Source organism: Homalodisca vitripennis, unplaced genomic scaffold (assembly GCF_021130785.1).
Source record: "Homalodisca vitripennis isolate AUS2020 unplaced genomic scaffold, UT_GWSS_2.1 ScUCBcl_908;HRSCAF=3851, whole genome shotgun sequence".
NCBI lineage: Eukaryota > Metazoa > Arthropoda > Insecta > Hemiptera > Cicadellidae > Homalodisca > Homalodisca vitripennis.
Genome location: NW_025777025.1, coordinates 154 through 24,806, shown reverse-complemented (window position 1 = coordinate 24,806; position 24,653 = coordinate 154). Strand labels below are relative to the sequence as shown.

The 24,653-nt window shown below is 33.0% G+C and overlaps 1 protein-coding gene across 1 annotated transcript; it reads right to left on the bottom strand.

Moving 5' to 3' along the window:
* Positions 1-1,315: 1,315 nt before the first annotated feature.
* LOC124371073 (origin recognition complex subunit 2-like) lies at positions 1,316-18,703 on the bottom strand. The gene is given in 9 exon segments (XM_046829385.1): positions 1,316-1,998; positions 5,856-5,950; positions 5,982-6,093; positions 7,047-7,281; positions 14,357-14,489; positions 16,049-16,179; positions 16,181-16,249; positions 18,462-18,565; positions 18,649-18,703. Coding segments are annotated over 9 exon segments (1,125 nt in total). The 3' UTR covers positions 1,316-1,807.
* Positions 18,704-24,653: the final 5,950 nt, after the last annotated feature.

Below are 24,653 nucleotides of genomic sequence, written 5' to 3'. Positions count from 1 at the left end.
ACATCTTACATGGAAGCAGCACATCGACCATCTCTGCAAGAAACTTAGTTGCGGCATTTATGTCATAAGGCGAATAATGCAAATAAGCGACCAGGAAACTGCAAGAACAGCCTACCATGCCTTATTCGAGTCACAACCTCAGATATGGCATGGTGGTATGGGGAGGAACTTCCAACAACAACCTCGAAAGAGTACTGATCCAACAAAAAAGAGCTGTAAGATGTCTTGCAGGCCTTAGATACCGAGAAAGCTGCAGAAATGCCTTCAAAGAGCTGAAGATTCTTACAGTAACTGCACTCTACATCCGTGATGCTATTCTCCATGCCATTTCAAACAAGCCAAACCAGACATAGAGACATACATCATCACAACACAACACACGAAATGCTGCAAGTTTTACTCTGCCACCACATCACCTAAGTCTGTACGAGAAAAAACCATCCTACAAAGGAGCACTTCTCTACAACCATCTGCCCGAAGATCTCAAAAAAGAACCAGCACAACGCCTCAAGATCCAGCTCACAACATGGCTACAAGACCGACCTTTCTACACTGAAAAAGAATTTTTTGACAACCAGCTCTTCTTTTAACAAACTGACTGTAAAATAAAAAAATTTTTGACGCATGTACTATTCTCAATGAATACGTAAATAAAGATTTATTGTCTATTGTCTATTGTCTATAATTGTGTTAAATTCAACCTTTGAAATGTAATGTTAATAATACATTATTTATTACATAAGCTACAACAACTAATTTCTATTATTTAATTCTTCCTCATTTTTGCTATTCATTATTTTTATTCTCTGTACACAGTATCCCTAACACAGGCACATCCTTACATGGTATCAATATTTCCCTTATTATTTAAAATTTGTTGACCTAATTATTAGTATTAAAGAAAGAAAGAAAAGAATCTAAAAGGATTTAACCTACTTTCTATATTGTATTACTTTAAGGTACATGTACTTCTTGGAAGTAAAATTAAGTAGAATACGATTTTTATTTTTTGTATTTGTGTTTTGCGATATTGTAAATAAATTAAGATATGTCATAGTATTACTTCTTTTAAGCAGTCGCAATACAATTTTGTTGAAATATTCAGTTCATATTTTGAGAATATTAATGAATTATTATGATTAAAACGAGCACTTTCCACTTAGAAAATTAAAATTGCAAAGTTTTCACCAACAGGTGACTTGCCAATGTGACAGGTGTAACATTTGTACTGACAATGAATGAACAATCATTTTGGGTAATTTATATCATTAATATTATCCTGAAAAACTAAGGATGAATGAACTGACACAAGGCACACATTGAATTATGTTTTATTATAACAAGAAATGGTTGGATAAGACATCATAAATTTAAAGAATAAAATTTTTTAATAAAAGATATTTTTAATCGCTTTTATCGTATTTTTGTTGAAAAATGTATCAAAAGCCTCCAACTGTCAATGAAGCAGTTACTTAATTTGTATCTTAATCTATTTGTTTCATTCGTAAAATAATTTCTGTACACAGATAATTCACTAAAATTACTTCTGTACCTATAAAACTCACCAGAATACAATATAACCACTCGTCTTTTTGTCCAATATTTGCATACACATCACAACCAACACATCATCGCAATTTGTTACATTAGTACTAAGATATAAATAAATTAAAGGATACACTTAAAACAGCAGAAACTGCCAAAGTATTACTGTACATGTAAATAAATAAAACCAGCAAACTGAGATCGTTATCTACAGAAAATTGACTGCTTTCTGATTATACCAGAGCATGTCATAAAACTGTTGCTAGCTGTCCTGTATCTGAGAGTGGAACTGCCGCAGTACACTAAGGTCTGTCGGGATGTACAGGTGCTCGTCTCTACGCCACTTGACCATCTGATGGTCGAGGAACTCTGTGAGCATTGTACGCAGCGCAAGGTCACTCGTCACCAACATCTCTTCCCGACACCGGCCGTACAGCTCACTGAATGCCATTCCTACCACAGTAAACCCAACTGTTAGAAACATTGTTATTTAAAAGTCATGGAAAGGAGAAGAGTGCCTTTTTGGTCAGAGTTTACTGCAATAACCCTTCTACTGCTAAGCCCTGATCAGCATATTCACAAGGTATTTATGAAATTTAAAAAAATTATTAATTTGCTACACAATATAACATGTATTTTCCGTAAATTACAAAGAATAGAAATATTTAAAAATAGAACACCCAAAAATGTCAATGTATTAAATTCAAAGTTTTCAAAAATTCAAAATTTGAAAAAAAAAACATTTACAATCAAACACATAAAGAACTAGATTTTTTGGACACAGTTCTTATTTTTTAACTTAATTTTAAATGTATTAAAATAGAGTACATAAATAAGACAAAAATCTGCGGTAAAGAACTTATAAATTTGGGAAAGAAAACCAATGTTACTTCATCAAAATAGAAGCTTTTATAAAGAACTCATTTCAAGATCTATATCAACTTGTGTTTTGAATTTGAATCAAAATTATATAAATCTATTGAACTGAATTGTGGTGAATATTTCAACTATATATTTAATACTGTACTGGCTACATTCTGTGACTTGAGCAATGCTTTTGATTGTGTCATTAGTAAAATTCTCATCATAAAATAAAAATATTATGGATTTTCTGTGTAAACTTTACATTTATTTGAATCTCATTAATCGTAGACAACTGGTAAATGTCAATGGTAAGTGGTCGGAGGAAACTACCATGGATTGGGGCATTCCACAAGGGGACTCCGTATTGGGTCCCTCAATTTTCTTAATCTATATAACTTATCTGCCTTTCTTAATTCGAAAACCATTTTCTAAGTAGATGACACAACCTTCTACCAGTAAAAATTTTAATGATATTGAACTGTTGGCAAATGATACAATAAAAAATGCTTCAAATTGGTTTCATGCAAATGGGTTGTTGCTTAGTAAGGACAAAAGTAAACTAATTCTATTTTTCTTAGACACAATTTGGATTCATTGGATGATGGTTTCTCAAAACATATTAAAGTTCTTGGGTATTAATATAGACAAAAATTTGACATGGGGAGCACACATTGACTACTTAAAATAAAAGACTGTCATGAGTTATTTATCTCTTGAGTAGACTGAATGATATAATACCAGTAAATTATATTAGAGCTGCATATTTTGCCTTCTTACAATCTGTTTTTAGATATGGATTAGTACTGTAAAGTAACTGCTCTAGGATTCAAGAAATATTATTACTGCAGAAGGCTATTAAAGCTGTTAAAAAATGTGAGCCTAGAGAGCATTGTAAACCAAACTTCATAAGCGTATGTTGTAAAGGGTTGTGGTGAAGTATTAGCTGAACCTTTATGTTTTTTGTTTAATTTATCGCTTTCGTCCTGTGTATTTCCGCACAGATGGAAGGAAGCAAAGGTGACTCCTATTTTTAAATCTGGCGATAAAGATAAAATAGAAAATTATAGGCCTATCTCTTTATTAAATTCATTTGCTAAGGTCTATGAACTACTTTTATATAAACAAGTTTTCAATGCGGTTAGGAGTAAAATTCGCCCTGAGCAACATGGTTTTCTTCCTAAACGGTCTTCTGCGACTAATCTAATGGAATTTTCTTTTAATATTTCTTCTGAACTCGATGTTGGGGGTAGGCTGGATGTAATATATACAGATTTTTCTAAGGCATTTGACAAAGTTAACCATGATATTCTGTTAAATAAATTATTAAATTTGGGGTTCTCAATGAGGGCTTGCAGTTTGATGGCTTCATATCTAAAAAATCGACCTCAGTATGTCTCAATTTCTGGTACTAGATCTTCAATATTTCACAGTTCTTCGGGTGTGCCCCAGGGCTCAAATTTGGGGCCTCTTCTTTTCTTAATTTTTATTAATGATCTACCAGACTGCTTCTCTGACTGCAAGTGTTTGTTTGTTTGCTGATGATTTAAAAATATTCAAACCAATAAACAGTACATTAGATACACAACTGTTACAAATCTCAATTGATCAACTTAGTTCCTGGTGTTTATTTAATAAATTATATCTCAATGTCCAGAAATGTTTTGCTATGTCATACTCTCGGAGAAATGTTTCTATCAATAATTTATATCATATTGGAAGTACTCCGTTAAAGTCAGTCAATACAATAAAGGACTTGGGCATAATCTTTGATTCCACTCTTACTTTTAATGATCACGTATATAGCGTGATAGCTGAATCTTATAAGCTGTTAGGGTTTGTTAAAAGAAATACTAGGTCTTTCCAAGATACAGAAGCCATAATAAGGTTGTACCCAAACTTTAATCAGAAGCAAATTGGAATACTGTGCGGTAGTGTGGAATTCAATAACCAAGTCTGATTGTGATAAAATAGAAATTCTCCAGAATAAATTTCTAAGATATTTATATTTCAAAAGATTTTCTCGTTCATGTCCCTTTGATTTTCCTACTTCCGATTTGAGAAACATTTTTGCTGCCCCTAAACTGTCTCTGAGAAGAAAACTTTCATTAGCATCCTTAACACACAAAGTTTTAAATGGTTCTATCGATAGCAGGTTTTTATTAGAGAACATTCATTTATATGTACCTGGACGAAGTGTAAGAACATTTAATTTGTTTTCCTTACCAAGGTGTAAAACACTGTCACATTTTAACTTTCCTTTATACAAAATATTGAGATTATTAAATTGTTATGCTTCCGATCTAGATGTTTTTAATGATAAGTTAAGTGTATTTTTAATGAAATGTAGCAACCTTTTTGATTTAGATTAGTTATATTGATATTCCTGTTTAGTTTAACTAATTGAGTTTAGAGTTATTCATAGAATTAGTTTAAGTTTAGATAAAAATATGCTTTTGGTTATTTTTTAACGTGACTGTCCAGAATATTATTTTCATTATAACTTGTACATTACTATTTATGTCTATATATTGTAACTTAGTTAAGATAGCTGTTTTGGAACATGTTTCTGTAGCTGTCATATAAAATTGTTTGAATAAATAAATAAATAAATAAACTTCCGACTCCATACAGTTGTAAATTTATATATCAATGATTTAGCTGCCTATATACATAAAAATCCAAATTTACTTAAATTTAAATAAAATTCATAGCCATAACACACATGATAAAAAAATGCTGCAATTGGACAATGTTGGTTAAGTAAAACTCTTAAAAGCTTTGTTGTGGTATTTTTGAAGGTTTATAATTTTGTTGAAAGACAAATGATTTCATATCCCTTTGACAGATTGAAACACAAGTTCTACTCCTGGCTGTTAGAGAATCCAATTTATAGCTTAAATGAATTTTTCAAAATTGAAATATGGATTTTTAATGATTATTGCATTTTTGTATTCTGCTACCAATTACTGCTGTGCTGTATAGTCTTCATTATTGTTAGTTTTAAGATTTTGACGTGGCTGTAATAATAAGCTGTATTTATGACTTTGGAGTTGGTGGGACTCCCTAAGTGTTACGGACTGTTGCTAGCCTAAACATAAGGTTGTGCCACCCCTGCCTGCTTAAACTGGAGAGGATGGTACATAGCTGGCTTTCCCTTCTTCCACGGAGACAATGACTGAGAAAATGCCTAAACTTCTTCCTCATGGATCTCGACAGGAGGCGGTTTCTACCCACAATCTTACACATCCAGAATATCCTGCCACTCCGGAAGCAGTACAAAGGTCCTTTTAGGACTAAAGAAAAAATTTGCACTAGCCAAGCTGCATTCAAAAAAGAGTAGTTTGATTGACAATCGATTCATTAATGACTCCTGTGTAGCTGAATCTAAAAACACTTAACACATGAAGCATATAGTGGCAGTATACTCTGTCTAAACTCAATGGTACCTGTGTATTTCTGGCTGTTGGCGTCCCAGGTGTTTTCTCCAGGATGATGCGGAATACGCCGCGCGAATTGTGGGGTGGGGTGTGAGCGGTACACACTGAGCAGTGATGAGAGCGCCAAGGTCCCACTGTTCTGCCGCCATCAGAGACGTCTCGTAGCTGGTCTCCTCCACGTACGGCAGCAGCGTCGTCACATCCTCCCACATGAAGTTGTAGCCACTCAACTTGCCCTGGTCCCACACTAGACAGGTGTAACAGTATTACAATGAGCGCACTCCAAAAATAAATCCCAGTGAAAAAGAAAAATCGGTACTTCGGTATTATATGGAACCCACTAAAATATTATGGATTGGTTAGGATAACAGATTTTCAGCCACTTTCCATCGTTAATGTTAGAAAAACAGTACACTGCAATTCAAAGATTGAAGTATCATATTCATATAATATATAATTACTAGATTTTCTTAGTTTGTGTCACTTAACCTTAAGATTTTTTGACACCTGATGAAGAGGTTAGATTCTAATCCTCGAAAAGTGTTTCCGTTTTCCGTTTTTTTGTAACATTAATGATAGGAAAAGTCCGAAACCTGTCATCCTATCAAATCATCCATTGTCAATAATAAACTTTAAAAACAGTATTATGGACTTTCACTGACCCAATCACTCCCACAAACTCTGGATCACAATGCTTAATATCACCATCAGTACTATTAAAAAATGTTTTTTTAGCATTTAAAAAATATTTTTTACACTTAAGGGTTCTTCTTACACTATTTTTACGCATAATAGGAGAAGAAACAATTGTATGACACTTCATGGGAGAATTATGTGGAATCCAGTAAAAATACATGAACCGTTTAAGATAATATCCATAACATATTTTTATAGCATCTGCAAATATTTAATTTAAATAATTTGTTTATAGCTCGAAATAGAAGTTTTGTAATAAAAAAATTAATTAGAAACAATTTTAGTTGAGTATTACATGTAATTCAACATTTTGTGCAAACTTACCTCGTAATTAATATTTGTGTTGTCACAGATTTTAAATCAAAATTATGATTTTCTGTGTGGATCCCAAAAGCTGGATTTATTTGAGAATTGACTAGGGATTCCTTCTTTAAAAGTTAATACCTGAAATTTGTTTGCTTTCTTATTCTACTATTAATAAGAAGATAAAATTGGAGTACTAACAGAGCGGACAGTTTATGTGATCAACGGAAGCAATGAGATGCACCCTCTGCAGGCTGGCAAGGCGAGACAGAACACGTTGAGTCTTGTCGCAGCGCAACATTTCTGCATCCAGGTTGTGTACAAGCAGGAACACACGAGGCGTCCACCGTCGGCTCTCTATCCAGTCGACTGTGGCATGTGCGGATGGCAGCACATACGTCAACCCGAGCAAGTCTCGAGCTATCATATCCACTATCTGTTGGACGAACAAGATTATAATCGTCTACATTTAAAAAATGTTTTTGGTTCAATTACCTTAAGTCTAATCAAAACAAGTTGACTTGAGACAGCTGAAAAATAGGTTCGAGCAATTAAGAATGTATTGTTTTTAATTTCGAGATTATAAAACAGTACTTTCCACAAACAAACAAAAAAAAAACAGAAAATTATATTTTTCTTCCTAGTGGTGCTAATTTATTTAGAGGAAATGTAAGTTCATCTGTATGGGATGAATAATGTACAATGGATTTGATAGTCTACTTATTCACACAAGGTCGTTGAATTATCAATTTCTATACAATCACATAAATAAGTTATCTACAGTTGAAATGTAGTTTGGTACTATCTCATGTACTGAACCTTTGACAATTTTAACCTTTACTTTTCAAGCTTTCTCACATCTTAAAAGCATCTCAGATTTAATGTAAACGTACAGAACGTTTCCAGTATTTTATTCATACAATATACATAAACATATATTCAACATACAGTAAACTATCAACTATCTGTATGCAGTTATCCACTTTTCAGATTATCCATGGCGTCAGTGGTAAAAAAATTTACTATTAAAAATACAATAAAATTAATTTTTAACCCTTCGCATGCTACTAATAAAACTTTTCTATAACGCAAAGACAAGCAAACAATTTTGTTTCTTTAAGTTCAAAGCTAATTTTTATTATAACTAAATTATAAAAGGTAAAAGCCAAAAATTATGAAACAGGGCATTTTAATTCAAATTAGCGTATTTATTGATAAAAATAACAAAAGAACTATTACAAAACTGCTTATTTAAAATAAATTTCAATTGCATTGTAAAATGTAATTAAATTGAAAAGATAAATTACATTTCACTATAAAACAAGATAAATATTTCAAACTAATCACAACACTACCACATGATGAAGAATAATAACGAGAAACATAGTAGACGCGCACTCGTGATACCCAAGAGAGCAGTAATACACGCCACGGATATGTTTAGTTACAGCTCTGTAGGAGATGCAGAACTGACGAGCAGGCGGTTGGAGTTAGACAAAGGATACTCACCTCCTCCTGCTGCTGAGTGAAGGTCGTTTATAAATACTTCCTTGGCAACAGCGATAAGCACAGGGCATTTCAAAGGTCTTTTGTGAACTTAAAAACTCTCCAAGAGACATAATCTATAATATCTGATTTAACTGTATTTGGAGTTTTGGTCAAAGTCTTACACCATTGTAATATCTACGGCGTGGGAAGGGTTAAACTTGCAACAGATGGTGTGACATACTCCTTCCTTATATACAAGGGGTTTTTGTTCATATCTGTCTTTATGTTTTTTGAGTACAGATTAAGAGAATGACTAACACCACTAAGTCAGTATAGGGCCTGAAATTTTTAACGAAGGTTAACAATTACCAGCATAAATATTAATCTTATAAAAGGTAACACGAATGATTACTTAAATTGTTTTGCGCTCTAAACATTGCCAAATATTCCATTATTATGAAAAAATGTGATTATTTTAATGCAAGTATTACATTATTGTAAAATTTATTTTTTTGTGTGTGACTATTAGTCATTAGGAATGAATAAAAAAATTAGCTTTAAGGAATTTTCATTTTTATTTTCCACATTAAATGAGCGTAATCTAAAAAATTACTAAATTTATATCAGTGTTCAAAGGGTTAAATGTATTTTACAATAGATACTTTACAATTTTAGATCTATACTTCTTAAGCTTAGTTCTGATAAAGAATTTGGACGCTGGTTAAATCAGTGCCATCATTTGTGAAGTTGCCTGGCGATGGAATCTTCGATTAGCCCTCGTAGAAATAACAATTATATTAGAAAATGTGTAATAATTTACTAGTAATAATAAGTTATAAATTTGGATCGATGTATTGTTTTTTAAGTTTAAAGGTCAAGGAGGTTGCTGCAGAGTTTCGGGAGGGACCACAGTGGGTGCGTATGAGCATGGAACAGAAACAGAAACCATTTATTAGTCATATTCCTTGAGAACAGATTAAAAGTCAAAAAATAGTGTTTGTGTTATAATGGTGTAAGTGTTGTGTTTTGTGATACTTAGTTTCTGGCATGATTTTAGTCAGTCCACGGTTGAGGGTCCCTCCTCCAGTTTTTGAATTCTTCCACTGTGTAGTAGGGACGGTCGAGGAGCCAGCGTGAGATCATTTTCAGCGTCTTTCCTTTCTTCACTTCTTCAGGTAGGATGTTCCAGAAATTAGAGCCTACATATGTGGGTTGCTTTTCAAACATTGCTAGTCAATGTATTGGCAAGTTAAAGTTATTTGCTGTTCTTGTGTTGTGATTGTGAGTTTCATTACCTCTTGTTGGGTTTTGCCGCACAGCAATGAGTATTGTTTCCAGTATATATGTCTATTACAGTGAGGATTTTCTGTTCCTTGAAGGCCTCTCGGCAGGAGTCTCTGGGTCCCAGACCAGTGAGGATGCGAACAGCTCTTTTCTGGAGCACTAAGACTCTCTGGAGGTTTGCCTTGGAGGTTCCTCCCCAAACCACAAGCCCATACCTGAGGTGCGACTCGAAGATGGCATAATAAGCAGTCTTCGCCATGTCTTGATTGCAGACGTGAGTGAGTCTCCTCAGTACATATAGGGCAGAGCTAAGTTTGCTGCATAGGTTTTTTATATGGTCAGTCCATGTTAATTTGTCGTCAATTGTGACCCCAAGGTACTTAGCTTTTCCAATTTGTTCTAGGTCTAGTAGCACGCATACCTCTTCTTTTGCTCTTTCCAATGATTAGCTGCTGGCTCTTTTTTTTATTTAATGTTAGGTCATTTCTCTCACAGTATTGGTTGTGCCATTATTGACAGCAATGTATAACCCAACCTCAATGTGTGCTAGGTGTTCTGTTTTTCAGTAAAAGCACTGTATCATCCACATACATTAGTGTTGAGCAGAGATTATTTAGGTAGTCTGGGAGGTCATTGACAAAGATGATGTAGAGAACAGGTCCCAGGACTGATCCTTGTGGGACTCCTCTCTGTATGGGCAATGGTTTTGACTTGATTTTTCTTTTTTTACACCATCTGCAGTTTCTAGTTATTTCAACTGTTTGGTTCCTTCCTTGTAGGTAGCTTTTGAACCATTTGGCAGTTAGGCCTCTGACTCCCAGTTTATTCAGTTTACTTAGGTAACATCTCATGGTTGATACAGTCAAAAGCCTTACTGTAGTCTAGGAAAATTGCTGATGTTGAGTTTCCTTCTTCTGTAGCTTGGATAATGAATTCAACGAGGCTGGCAATCGCGGAGGTTGTGGAGTGCCCCGCTGTAAAACCATGTTGTCCCTTCATGTGACTGTTGTTTTATGGTGAAGTGATGTAGAAGTCTGGTCAATACAATTTTCTCTAAGATCTTAGAGAAAGTAGATAGTAAGGATATTGGTCCTGTAGTTCCCCTGATCGGTAGGATCTCCATTTTTGAGTTTTCGGGTACACTCTGGCTAGCTTGAGTTTTGCGGGGAAAATACCTTGCTCTAGCGATTTGTTCATTATGTTGACTAGTGGCTGTACCAATTCTTCCTTACATGTTTTCACTATTGCTGGAGATATCTCGTCTGGACCAGCGGAGTGTTTTTGTTTTCATTGTCTTTATTATCTTGCTCACTTCCTGGTTTGTCAGTTGACCAGAAGAAGAGGCTACCAAGTATTGAGTCATCTAGTGTGTTGTGGTACTTCTACGTCAGGTCTTTCAATATTTGCCAAGGTATCGTTGGCTATATTCACAAAGAATGAGTTCAAATGGTCAGTGATCGTAGCTGGGTTTTCTATTGTTCTCCCATTAACATGTAGTTTGTACAGTTCATTTCCACAGCTGTTATTTGACCTTTCTTTATTGATTAATTTCCACATAGCTTTAGATTTGTTGTCTGAGTCTTTAATAAAATCTGCTGCTCTTTGTTTTCTTACATTTTTTAGGTGGAGATCGTATTCTTTTTTTCCTTGTATTAGTGTCGATCTTATTTTGCTCGCTCCCCGTAAGAGTATAGGTTTTCTTTGGCTTTGAAGAAGCTGTCTCTCTTCAGCTTTAGTTCATAGTCATGTATCTGAGGCTTTCGTTTTTGTGAGATTTGTTTTCTGATATTGGGGCATGCTATATTTAAGTTATATGTGAGGGTTTCTATGAAACAGTCGTAAGAGGATTCAACAGACTCTTGTCCGTTTACATCTTCCCAGGTTTCCTTTTGTAGGAGGTGTTTCAGCAGCAGTATTAACTGTATGTGGGTGGTTGATGAGACTTATCTTTATCATAGATGCTGCATAGCTGGCCTGTGTGATCTGAGACATAAGCTTGTATTACTGTAGCTCTTATTTTGGAGTCCGGTTGATTTGTGCAGATCATGTCCTATTGAAGTGGAGCTGTGGTCTGTAATCCTGGTTGGTGGTAGTAGGTTTAGCCTGATAATGTTTGTAACTGGTAAGTGTATCATTTAAGATTGATTGTTTCGGGCCAGTGCCTAGACAGTCAACATTAATGTCTCCCATTACTATTACTGGGCTCTTCCATGTTGGGATTTCCTCCAATACATTTGACAGGGTATCTACTGCTGTGGTAAAGTCACCTTCAGGTCTGTACACCCCAATAATGTGGTAGTCTGTCTTGTCTATGGTGATTTTTATTCCTGCCACTTCACATATAAGCTCAGTGCTCCAGTCTGCTATGTTTAAGTTGGATGTGCTACCTGCTAGATCTTCCCTAACATAGATGGCTGTCCCTCCTTTGAGGTGATTCTCTCTACTGAAGCTCTCCATAAGGACATAGCCGTCTAGTCTTGTTTCCTTCAATTTATTTTTGTTTAGGCCATGTTCAGTAAGTACCAGCACATCGGGATTCATAATTTGTTGTAGAGTGTCGTTTAGTATATCTACCTTGTTCGATATTCTATCTACATTTTGATGGAATACTCTCAGTACTTCTATATCCCTTTTACTATTTCTCCATTGTATTTTCTGTGGTGGTGTGAGTTGTGAAATTTTCTTGTTTTGTATCTGTATTCTTTCCACTGGCGAAGGGCTAAAAAAGGTTTCTTAGTTAGTTTTGTAGTAGTTCTATTTGGAGTTTGATGAACAGGTTTTTGTTACCGGCGTTTATGGCTTGTTTTGAGGCAGTAGTAAGTATTTCATTCCGCAGTTTTCCTGGCCTTGTCAATATTTTTGTTGAAGAAATCTTGGTATGTTTCCGCCATCCTTTAGTTTTGTGGATGTATGGGGTGGTTTTTTTTTTCCCCTGAGAGAGAAACTTGAGAGGATTGAAATGGAGAGCTACAGTTTAGGTTCGTTTCAGCCACGGTAGACATGCGCTTTTCAGCTGCGGTAGTAGGCGATGTCTTGGATCCTGCAGTCATAATTTTCTCAGCCGCAGTAGGCAATGTTTGTGTCAGTCAGGGTATTCCAAGTAGTCTTTACTGAGGTTTTTCAGAAACTATTTGTTGTAATGTTCATAGTCTTTTCTGCTGCGGTAATCACAGGTGTCTCAGCCATGGTAGGTATGTGTGTCTCGGAGTCAGTCTCCTCAGCCGAGGTTGTTGTGGAGTCATGAATAGAATCGACTCAGGTGTCCCCAGTCACTTCTTTCTGATATACTTGTGCGTATTTGGCAGCTTGGAGAGAGACACTATAAACATTAGTTTTTCTGTCTGTACATTTTATTTTCTTAAGAGATTGACTATTTTGCATTGCAGTGGTACGATTTATTTTCCTGGCTCAAATCAGTCTTCAGAAACCTGAGCATTGCCTCCATCTGGTTAAGTTTAGTTTTAATTTCTTCAAGGTCAATCAAAAGTTGTGCTGAGCTTACAGAATATTTTGTGTTGTCACTCACTGGGGTATTGGTTTGTGTGTATGAGTTTCTGGTATGTTTTATTTATTGCGCCCTGACTTATAATTTTCTTTTGTAGAGTAAGAATTGTATTTTTCTGTTCGTCTATTGTTTTTGATTGTTTGTTGATGAGTTGGCATAGTTCAAGGTCCTGCTCCTCAGAGATAGCTTGTGTTTCTTGACGGAGTTTCTTCTCTTCTTCAAGTCGATCCTGTAATTCAGCAGTCTGCCGTACTAGCAATTCAACTTCGTCAATGTACTTTCTTTCATTGGTTTCCATTTCCCTAACCTTTGATTCCATTATCAATAATCTGGTTTCTAGTTTAAACTTTGCTTCTTTTAGGACATTATTTTCTTCTAACAGGGCTGATCCGATTTTCGCAGCCATCTGTTAATTTATGGTCATCGTTACTAGAATCTTCTAAGAGATTACTTTCAATGAGGCTATTTTCAAGTTCCACAATGGAGTTGTTGAAAGTGCCTCAAATTTCCTGTTAAATTTTTATTAGTTTTTTTGCTTAAAAGTACAGGGATGAGAGTCTTCTAATCATTCTCCAGTGGGCTGCTGTTTGTAGGTTTTTTTGAGGCAATTTCAGCCAGTTTTAGGGCTTCGTTAAATTTTTCATTTTTAAAATTGTCAGGTTTGATTTTGCCATGAATTTTTTTATACTCCGAAATACTGACATATTTCGTTCAGTTTTGACAAAGGCAGTAGTATTATCACCAAAAAAAGTGACTTGGTACTTTATATTTTTTTCGATTTTTTTTTATTTCTTTGATTACAGCTGGCCAATAGGGATAACCTTTTATTTTAGCAAATACTAAGCTGCCTACTGAGTACAAAGTGTCCGCTGACATATTGTTGGTGTCCATAGTCATTAGTTTTGTATATATATATATATATGGCTTATGTGGGCTATGTATATTGTGTGAACTTGTAGGGGTAAATAAATTACAATATATATAATGTGAGTTACTTATTATATTTTGTGGTAAATTGTTTGTTTTTTTTTTTTTTTTTTTTTAATAAGGGCAAGAAATGTGTTTTGCATATTTGCAAGAAGTAAATTTGCCAGACGATAACTTTTAATTGCATTTCAATAATTATTACACACTACAAGGAAAATGTATACTTCTAACCACAACACCTACCAGACCACATTACCTAACAGACTACATTTATGAAATCTAATCCTTAAATATAATTATGGCTTACCTCTTTTATGTTGATACTAGGGAAGAAACCATTCACGACAACAACATGGCTATTAGACAGCATTTCTTTGTGAAACTTTTGCAGTATTTTGTACTTGGAGCCAAGTCCATAAGCGAGAATACTAAATCCTTGGCTAGAACAGATGAAAATTGTATTGAACTGTATTCACTAATAGAATAAGACATGAATAGAGACATTAAAAATTGATCAGGGGCTCTAATTTAAAATTGTATTATTCTGTCTCAAAGAAACACTGCAGTGATATAAGACGAATCATAATTAGTTGATGAATGAAAAAAAAATCACTTATTTTAAATTTTATTTAAATGTTACTAAACCACTTGTGTGTATCATATGAAGGTTTACTTATTTAAATGGGACTGTGTAAATATATGACCTGTTTCATACAAAATAATAGAGTTTCCAGATAAAATCTTTCTTGGAATATCTGCTTCATGACATATTAACCCTTAAAGCGCTAATTTAAATTACTGTCAAACGCTTCAAAGACATAAAAAAATATTTTTTTTTTTAAATTTCCCAATGCTAATTTTTTGTTTCATATTCCTTGGTATTACCTTTATAAGAAAAAATAATAAACATGTAATATTACATTTTTTTGAGAATTTTATTAACGACCAACACACATGTAGTTAAAACAGCTGAATGAACAAACGCGTCTGTAAGCGTATGCCGTGTCCACAGGCCATACAAAAAATGGTGGCAATTGCTTTCAACCCGAGTAGATACCGTTACAACGTCCACCAACGGTGACAAAGCGTTTTGTCTAGTCCCGACAGTCGAAAGGAACATCGATCTGCTCTCTTACGGAAGTTTTAACAACTAATTCTTCGCCATTTCAAAAGTAAAGCTTTTGCGTTTGTAGACATTATCCGCGTTTAAAGCATCGGCAGTTCTGCGTCTTTAGGCGTTAGCCGCGTTGGAAGGGTTAAATCTTTGTTCATCAAGTTACTTTTAAATAAATAATACATGTCCCAGTAAGCTAAAGAGTACACTACAATGTTAAAATGCGCTGATATAAATTATTGTCACCGATTTTTGGCATTGACTCTAACGATTTGTTCTTTTACTGTATGAATAAAAATATCACATGAGATTTAACTCTTATGAGTGTACTGAGTTTATTAACAAATTTATTAATTCTGATATTTTCTCGTTGTCATTATGATTATCCATAAGACCAATTGTAAAAATATTGGTTAACGATCAGCCAAATCACATGGAGTGATATACACCATCATCAAACTCCTCCTATAGAAATGAAGCTTCATAATATATAACTTCAAGTCTATAGGTCAGTTCATTTTTGGGATATCGTTGTGGTGATGAAATTTTCTAGTGCCTCGAGTGATAGGCTTCACTAGCGCTCAGCCAATAACGTGTACTCTGGAGAAATAACCAAGCATTGAGAAAATTTAGTATTAATATTTTTACAATAAATGAGCCACTAATCCCAGGTTAACGCAGCAAGTATTTTATGCTTTAACGGTTTAAACATAAAATAGGCTATTCTTAAGATACATGTAATTTTACTGAAATAAAACACTAATTGAACTCCTAAAATATAGAAAACCATTCTTAAACAGTAAAAATACCTGAATTGTAAAAATAATATCACTATTATTTATTATCTCGAAACACTGACACACACAGAATGACTACTGAGCCTACCTGAGCGCAAACATCCAGCGTTGGAACATGTGCATGTCGCCTGCTCTCCGCGAGGCCAGCGCATGCTGGTGAGAGGGGCAGAGTATGGGGAGACTGAGGGCGGGGAGGTGTGTGTGGGAACTCTTGAGACGACTTCAGGTTGTGGTCCGACGTTACGCACTTGTCGGACTGTGACCGGAAGTATTCATCGGCAGTGAACACCTGTGCAACAGATGAAGTCTAATCTGTACGATGTTTATTAGGATACTTATGATGATTTCAAATTATATTTTAGTATCTATTATGTATTGTAATATGAGAAGCAGAACCAAATTATTCACAAAAATCAAGAGAGGAGGTCCTCCAGAAATAGAATCAGTTCTCATCAAAACAGTTTTGGTGAGGGGGGTTAAAATGGAAGAGTATCAAAGACTTAGAAATACAAAATGATAAATCTGTCCACAGTTTATGGTTTACTTAAAGCTTTACACACTTAAAAACCAATCTGTCAAAACATGCAAAAAAAATACAATATATTTCATATCCAATTTAGAATGTAGACTGGTTTTAAATGAAATATTATGAATGCATTGAACTTATTTATTTTCATTAAATATTTTTCTTATACTTGTATTCTCTTGTAATGGTGCAAATAGTTAGACTATTTTTATTTAATATTGATAATTTACAATATCAACCAAAAAATATTATATTGATTTTATTATATTATTTAATTTTATTTAGTTCAAAATTTATTGAACGATTCAATATGCTACAACTCAATTTCATTATTTGCACTGAACGACTAAATTTAGTTTGTAAGATCCCACTTTTAGTTTCTGAATTTGGAGTAACAATTTTATGTCCGCACCGAACTCATGAGGTACTCAATTTCCGTCAATACTTCCATCTGTCTGTTCACATGAAAACTTAACAAAAACTTCAACTGGAATGTTTCAAATTCACTATAGAATATATAAAATCGTCATCTTAATCACAGGAAGACTGCCAATGTTTTGGGGGATTCCTGTTTCTGTCTGTATGAATAAAGTAATACTAAACAGATTTGTAATGTCCACGAAGAGTGTGAGCTACATCCATTTTTATGGTAGAACTACTGAAAAAATAAAATTCACATTTAACAAAATTAAATTTACTATGTCGAGTAATACACTGGGTTGCTCTCACTTATTCTGTCTATTATTCACATAAAAAATTAATTTTTTAACCCTTTTGAACCCCAGGCGACGAAATATCGTCGCCGAGAAAGATATGCGAAGATCCCCGCGGCGACGATGTATCGTCGCCAATGAAGTTGCGAGAATCCCCCGGGCGACGTAATATCGTCGCCCATGGTATATGCGTTTAATACATATTTATTTGAAATCGTAAAATACTTATTTTATGAGTATTAATACATATTTATATGTATTTTATTAAAATACAAAATCGTAAGTACCAACAATTTTGACTATTTATTTATTTAGGTAATATCAGTGATTTTTGTGTTGTACGCCTAGAGGTTTTTACAAGTCGCATACTTTTATATAAAAATTCAAAAAAAGTTTTATTTTTAGAGATATCAATATAATTTTTTTTGTACATACACAAAACTAAATTTAGAAAAAATAAAATGTGGGTGCCCATGGTAAAAATATTTCTTATTTTTTAATTAAAAAATCTTAAAATCAATTTTTTTGCCTAAAAATCTATATACATATATTTTAAAATTATTTTAATGCTGTTAAACATTTTTTATACTTCAGACTAATCTTTTTCTGTGTATTACAATTTCATTCTGGACATTTTGGTGTGTAATACAAGACAATAGCATAAAAAATAGCAAAAGTATTAATTTTTTACAAACAGTATGCAAAACAGCTGTTTCTGCTCCGGGGATTCTCGGTAGTTCTTAGGTCAAATGATTTTGGTACGTTTTTTTCCACCATCAATATTTTAGTCTGGGGTTCAAAGGGTTAATAATTCTATTTTCCACAGAGTATTCCTAAGCTGTCTCAGATAACAGCTCAAAACGGAAAATCAAACACATCAATCATTACAAGTGTCTGTGATACAAGAATACCAGTATTACTATGAATGTTATATTTTTCATTCACTTTCTAACAATATAAAAATTATAGGTACTTTGGTATTTTCCAGAGCCCACTCTGTCCCAGTTGAGACATTAGTGTGGGCATCAGTGGCATCCCGCACTTCTAGTGAAAAAAGAAAAACATCCCTCGAGATAGTACCTAAATTCAAGCTCAGATTATGTGAGCACTCATGAAGGTTAACTTTGGTAGTGCCAGTAAAATATTTATGATAACCTAAGTTACACCTGCCCATATCGCATAATAACAAATAGTAGATAGGGACAGAATGGTTTCCGGATTATACAAAAGTACCAAAACATAAATTAAGTACAAAAACTCACATAGTTAAACTCTTTCCCTCTCTTTTTACATGAAGGAGTGGCAGGTGGAGGTTGAAAGCGGAGGGATCTGCGGCAGGAGGGTATTGCATCCTCACTACCCTTTCCTGAGGTCACTGTCTGATTCTTCCTCTTCTTTGTCTGACTCTTTCTTCTTTATTTGATTCTTGCTCAGAATCTTCTGATTCACTGGTGCTGCAATCGCTGCCTTGGAAATCACTGTCTCCATCATCAAAGTCCTCCATTCTGTCTTGTGTACGCCTGGATAGCTGTTAATAAACATTTATTAGCAAGACATGTTTAGGTTAACTAAGCTAATTATTGGTTCTCAGTGATTTCAGTTATTAATTATAATGAAAAAATAATACATCCAATATATATAACATTCATAATATCTACTTGTATAATGAATACTTGGTTTTGAGAACCAAGCCGGTTGAAATGATTGAATGACAGATATGAAACTATATATTACCACCCCAAACTAGAAGTAAGTACCACAGCACAATTTTAACAATAGTAATAAAAATATTATACCTAATTGAAAACTTTGAGCAACAACTGCAGTTGAAGGATACGTATGTATGTATATTTGTTACATTGTTCAAAAATATGTACCTTTCATGAAGAATCCCTTTAAAATAATTTCATATTTTGTTTACGGGAAGAAAAAAAGTTGAAAAAGAATTCACCCTAAAATTATTTTACTAATTCATGAGTCCAAGTTTGGTACATATCAATATAGCATAAATTAATTATACTCCTTTCACATAAATCATTAAGAAATTTTAAATGTCCACAATTAATTGTTAGCCTTATAACTATATTCTTTCAAACGACGATGGAGAAAATTTTATTAATTTATACATGTTGAACTTTTTAATAATAATTGCAAAAAACTATAATATTTTTTTATGTTAAACGCACTAAGTATAACAAAAAAATTATGTAGGCCTTCACAATTTTTCACAAAAAAATATTTTAACATGTTTTTTTTTAATGTTCCTTCATGTACCCCTTGGGGGTACCTAAAAAATTAATCAGCTGTGTGCCCTACAGAGTATTTATTTAAGCGTGGTCACAGATTTATTATAACCAATGATGCAGTTGATCTCCACAGAATCGATTGTTGAATCCCCCATTGACAGATTCTCGAATTTGAATTTTTATTTAAGATTCTGTGCGTTTGAGATTCGGTTTTGATATCTCACAAGATTGTGCTTATCTGAATGAAAATTAAATTTATGACAATAAACCGCTACATCTTCTATTTCATGTTTCATAATTTACAATAGTGCTTTCTTGCTATAAGAGTTCAAGTAGTAGTTTCGTGTAGTCATTACATTTCTTTACAAATTAGGTACGAACGTATTTAGATTTTCAAGTGATATGTTTTGCTAGCCTAATGTATACATATGTTTTCTTAATTTTCATTACTTAGAGTATTTAAATTTTAAACTTTTTTGCATTGGTTTGGAAGTACTTTTTAAAACACTATTTTTGAGGCTGACATTCCAAAGTTATTCTTTGTCTAATAAAACCTATCACAATTGTATGCTGTTCTTGACAGAACATCTTGATCTCTTAGAAAGATTTTACTATTATATGAACATGTAGCACTGATAATTAATAAATTATTTTATACAAATTTTGTATACCAGCCTATTGCAACTGTTTTCATGGTAGCTCTTACCGAATATTTTCTCCATAACTTCACCGAACATGACCTGCAAGTCCAAATTCATCTCCGATTATAAATTTTATAAATCTATCTATGCTGTATAATTCAAATTTTGGAAACAATAACTGTCCCAAAAAAGCCCAAACAAGTTGAACCTTGTTACAAACATTTATTTTTAAATATTTCAACTAAGTTCATTGGCCAGCTTGGTACGCTACTTCGTTTCATTACAGCAGTCATCCAAACTTTATAAAAATTCATAACTCTGTTATTTATAAATGTAAGAGATAAAAATAAAAACTGTTATGGAATACTTATATCATTTCCTATATGGTTTCTTACAAATATTTTTGTTCGTATCTCAGTTTTTGAAATATTGAATATATGTACATCCCATAAGAATAAATAAATACTTTTAACTGAGCCAGAAGGACTATTTGTAATTATTTTATCATATTTTTCTTGACAAAATAAGGCATTTACAATTAATATGCAAACTAAATTTTGCTGAATTAATAAAAAATAAGATGGAGTTAGTCTTTTTCTGATATACAAAATTTTAATGTTCTTAATTACACTAAACTATATAAGGTCTAATAACTTGGTGAAATATTTTATGTATGTTATGACAATCAAACAACTATAATAATATAATAATGAATAAAACAGATAAATATCTTTACCTCTATTATATGGTTATATTACCATTTCTTACAAATATTTCCTTAAGTTCTTTTTTAAGACCAAACAATTTGAATGGCCACAAATTGCGTTGCAAACAATAATACAAATTATACTGTTCTTAATATTCAGTAGTACGGTATATACCTTTTTTTGCCTAACTCGCAGCTGGTATGGTGTCTTTGGAACGACAATGTCAACCTTTCCTTGAGTTCTTCTTGGAGTCCCAGTGCTCTTCTTTGGTGTATGTTTGGTGGAAGGAGTTTTGGCTGCGGAAAGGATGTATTACGTCGTGGTGTCATCCGTAAATTTGGAGTCAATGCTTTTATGGGGGTCTTGTGTGAAGGTGTACTAGGTTTAGTTTTCGGCGTTCCTGTGCCAGTCCTGATTTTGCTTGCCGATTCCTCAGCCTTGTAGAGCATACCCTGCCTCTTCTTGGGTGTTCGGAACGAGCACATCTCTCCTCCATCCAAATCATCATCATCACAAAGGCCTGGAAGTTGGAAATGCACCATGATTTCAATTATTTAAAATATTGTTCTATTTAACAAAGTTTATGGGAAATAATATATATTATAGCATATACACAACTAAGCTAAACAAGTAAGTATTTATTGTAAAATATCTACAAATTCAATTTTTTGTATTTTTGTACTGGAATTTAGTATATTACGATAAAACAATCACAACCGAACACCTCTGATTTTTTTATATATGGCTGAGTTAAAACACCCAGTTCCGGTACAAGTGTGGTGGTATCCGTGAGACAAAGTGGCTTGTCTCAGCCATAGAGCCAAATTCCATGAGCTGTATCTGTAAGTATTAACTTTGTGTTATATAATATTTACTAAGCATGAGAACTTCTTGTAATTATCACATCTTAGTGAATACAGTAAATAATAAAAGTAATTGAGTTCTTACCTTTTTTGTCTTTAATTACTAAAGCCAGAAATAAAATTGCATATCATGAACTCTGTTATTAAAAAATTCACGTATATATTTGCTATTAAAAATCTACTAAAAGTCAGTTAAGTTTTAACTAATATCTTACCTGAGGGTTTTTCACAAGTTTCACTGCTCTTTGATTCGTTATCCGAATCTTCTTCTACTCCATTCACTCTTCAACTTCATCTTCTGTCAGTTTTCTTTCTCGGTCTCCCTCTTTTTGTAGTCAACTTTTGTGTGGATAAAACAGGTACTGGAAACAATTTTTTTTAAATTATTAATGAACATACACAAAAAGAAAAAGATAAAACTATGCTTAAAAGGTTAATTGTTTGTAGGATAGTTGGCACTTCACTCCTTATAAATTATTGTTCTCAGTAAATTACTATTATAAAAACTTAACCAAAACATTAAAGTACACTATTATGGACAAAACTCAAAGAATTACCACAATAGTACCATATTTAAGCGTTCAATTCATACACATGAAATTGAAATAGTTTAAAAGTGTTTAGTGCTACTGGACACAGACTTTCACCATAATGTAGCACTATCCCCTATCCCATATTTGGTTAATGCAGTCAAATACAATGTGTGCCACTTTTGTAACCTGTCGCGATGTTACACACTTTTCCTTTATCACTTATAGTCTGTTTTATCATATAAGGACTTTTGTTCACACCACTTTTCAGTTCTCTTGAATTTTAAAACTACAAAAGTTTCAGCCTTCGGTATAATACATCACTACATATTTTGGCATTAAGCATGTCAAATGGGTTGTCTTATCAAATTATATATTACAAAATAGAGGTCTTTTGAGGAATCACAAATTTAAGGGTCCATTATAGGAAACATTTAAGGATCTAATTGAGTTTTTTTACAATTTTACAAACATAATTAGTGTAAGATTAAATTTAAAAATATAAATTTCAACACACAATAAACTACCTTATTTTTAAAACTTTAGGGTCTAGTAAGAGTTTAGGTAAATTATTTTTTTAGAATTGGTTTTGTGGGTTTGATAGAGGGTCAAAAGAGCTATAATTTATGTTGGCCTACCATTTTTGGACCATTAGATATAAAAATTCAATGGTCCCTGGTAAGGCTATATAAATATTAGTTTTAATGTTTGTAAAAAAGTATGAGTATGAAAAATTGTACACCAGTTAAATGGTGCTATATTACCTTACTGTAATATAGCAGATAGACCTAAGTTTAAACAATGTTATAACGTTACTTAAGCGTTGCTAACAACTTACCTGAAGTTAAATTGGTTTCCTACGATTACTTTTACAACATCATCGTCACTTATGGACTTTCACAACAAACTGTATGTTATTGTTTCATTTTCTGCTCTGGTCGATCAATCTTGAAGATCTTTTTGGACATTTTAAGAAACTCTGTAAAACTGAACAGTGAAGAAAGATTCAAATTTAATTCGGATCAAGGATTATAATGTGGTTGTAAATTTTAAGTTTTGATTTTAAATTAATATAATTTATTGCATGGACGTGGGGTTAATTACTCATTTAACATATTTTTTTTAGCAACCTTGGCCTTATAAAACCCCAGTTTAACAATTCAACCCTTACTATTATTGCATTTCGAGGATGTTGGGGAGAATTTGAAAACTAACATTGTCCATTACTCTTAGATTATTACATCATTAGATTGGGTTTGCCAATAATAATCTTATTTTTTAAAAAGGTTCATGCTTACAAGGCCTTGACAAAAGGTACTTTGCAACTAATTGAATTAGTAGTGATTAGCCTCAATTTTTGTTTTCAATTAATTAGTAGTTTTAAAACTCGGTCACTTAGAACGTATTTATAAGAAAACATAAATAAAAGTGAATTGTAAAGGGGGTAAAGTCCTTTCAAAAATTATTAGTATGCTTTCTTGCTGTTTATTATTTACGTTTAATAGATCGATATGCTAAGTTAAATGAATTAAAATATTGAATTATTACCTTTGGAATATAAATAAATATCGAACCATTCGATTAAAAAAACAAGCCGGAATAACGAGTGTAGGATATGCTTATTAAAGTGTCTACCCAATGTAACCTTTTTTTATTTAAAGGGACATTATAGAACAAATTGAACAAATATGTCACAGTTGGTGCCAGATGAATTCTAGTTATTGTTCAAAATTAATTATAAGAGATTGGTTTTTGACTTTATATCAATGACTTATAATAATAAAATATAGTTGATCATTTCCATATAAAAAACCAGAGGTCCGCTTATTCTATACTCTACCCGTGATTCCTCCACCCCTTTAACACAACCTATTCTCGTATGTTTGTTCATGAGGATAGAAGCAGGCATACATTAATATACATTAAAGTTTTTAAATTGGCCCCCTTCTTCTTGCCATTTAACCCACTTATACACCATTTGAATTATGGTTATTTACAATTTATTACTGTCAGCTTGTTTTAGTGTATAAAAATAAACAACATTGTTCCAAACAAATTCAAACAGGTATTATATCTTGGAGTATATTGACCATAACTGTACAATGGCGTTGTTCATGTTGATGTTTTATTTTTGTATAACAAGCTGTCAGGGTCATGTTTATCCTTCATTAAACAGTACAATAAAGTAACTAAATGTTACACTGTTTTGTTTTTAACATTTTATAAATAAAGACAGCGCCGAAATGATTTTTAATTCACCATTAAATAAGATTTTTTTTAAAAGTTACACTACACTGTAATTTGGAATACTTATAGTGTAATTCGGGTTAGTTTTGATCATCCATGAATATTGATAATTTGAATGTAGTGATGGCCACTTATTAAAAAACATGCAGCCTTAATTATACATAAATATGATTAGATATCTTTTTGTATTCAATTAGTTTAGGTATATTCTAATTGATAA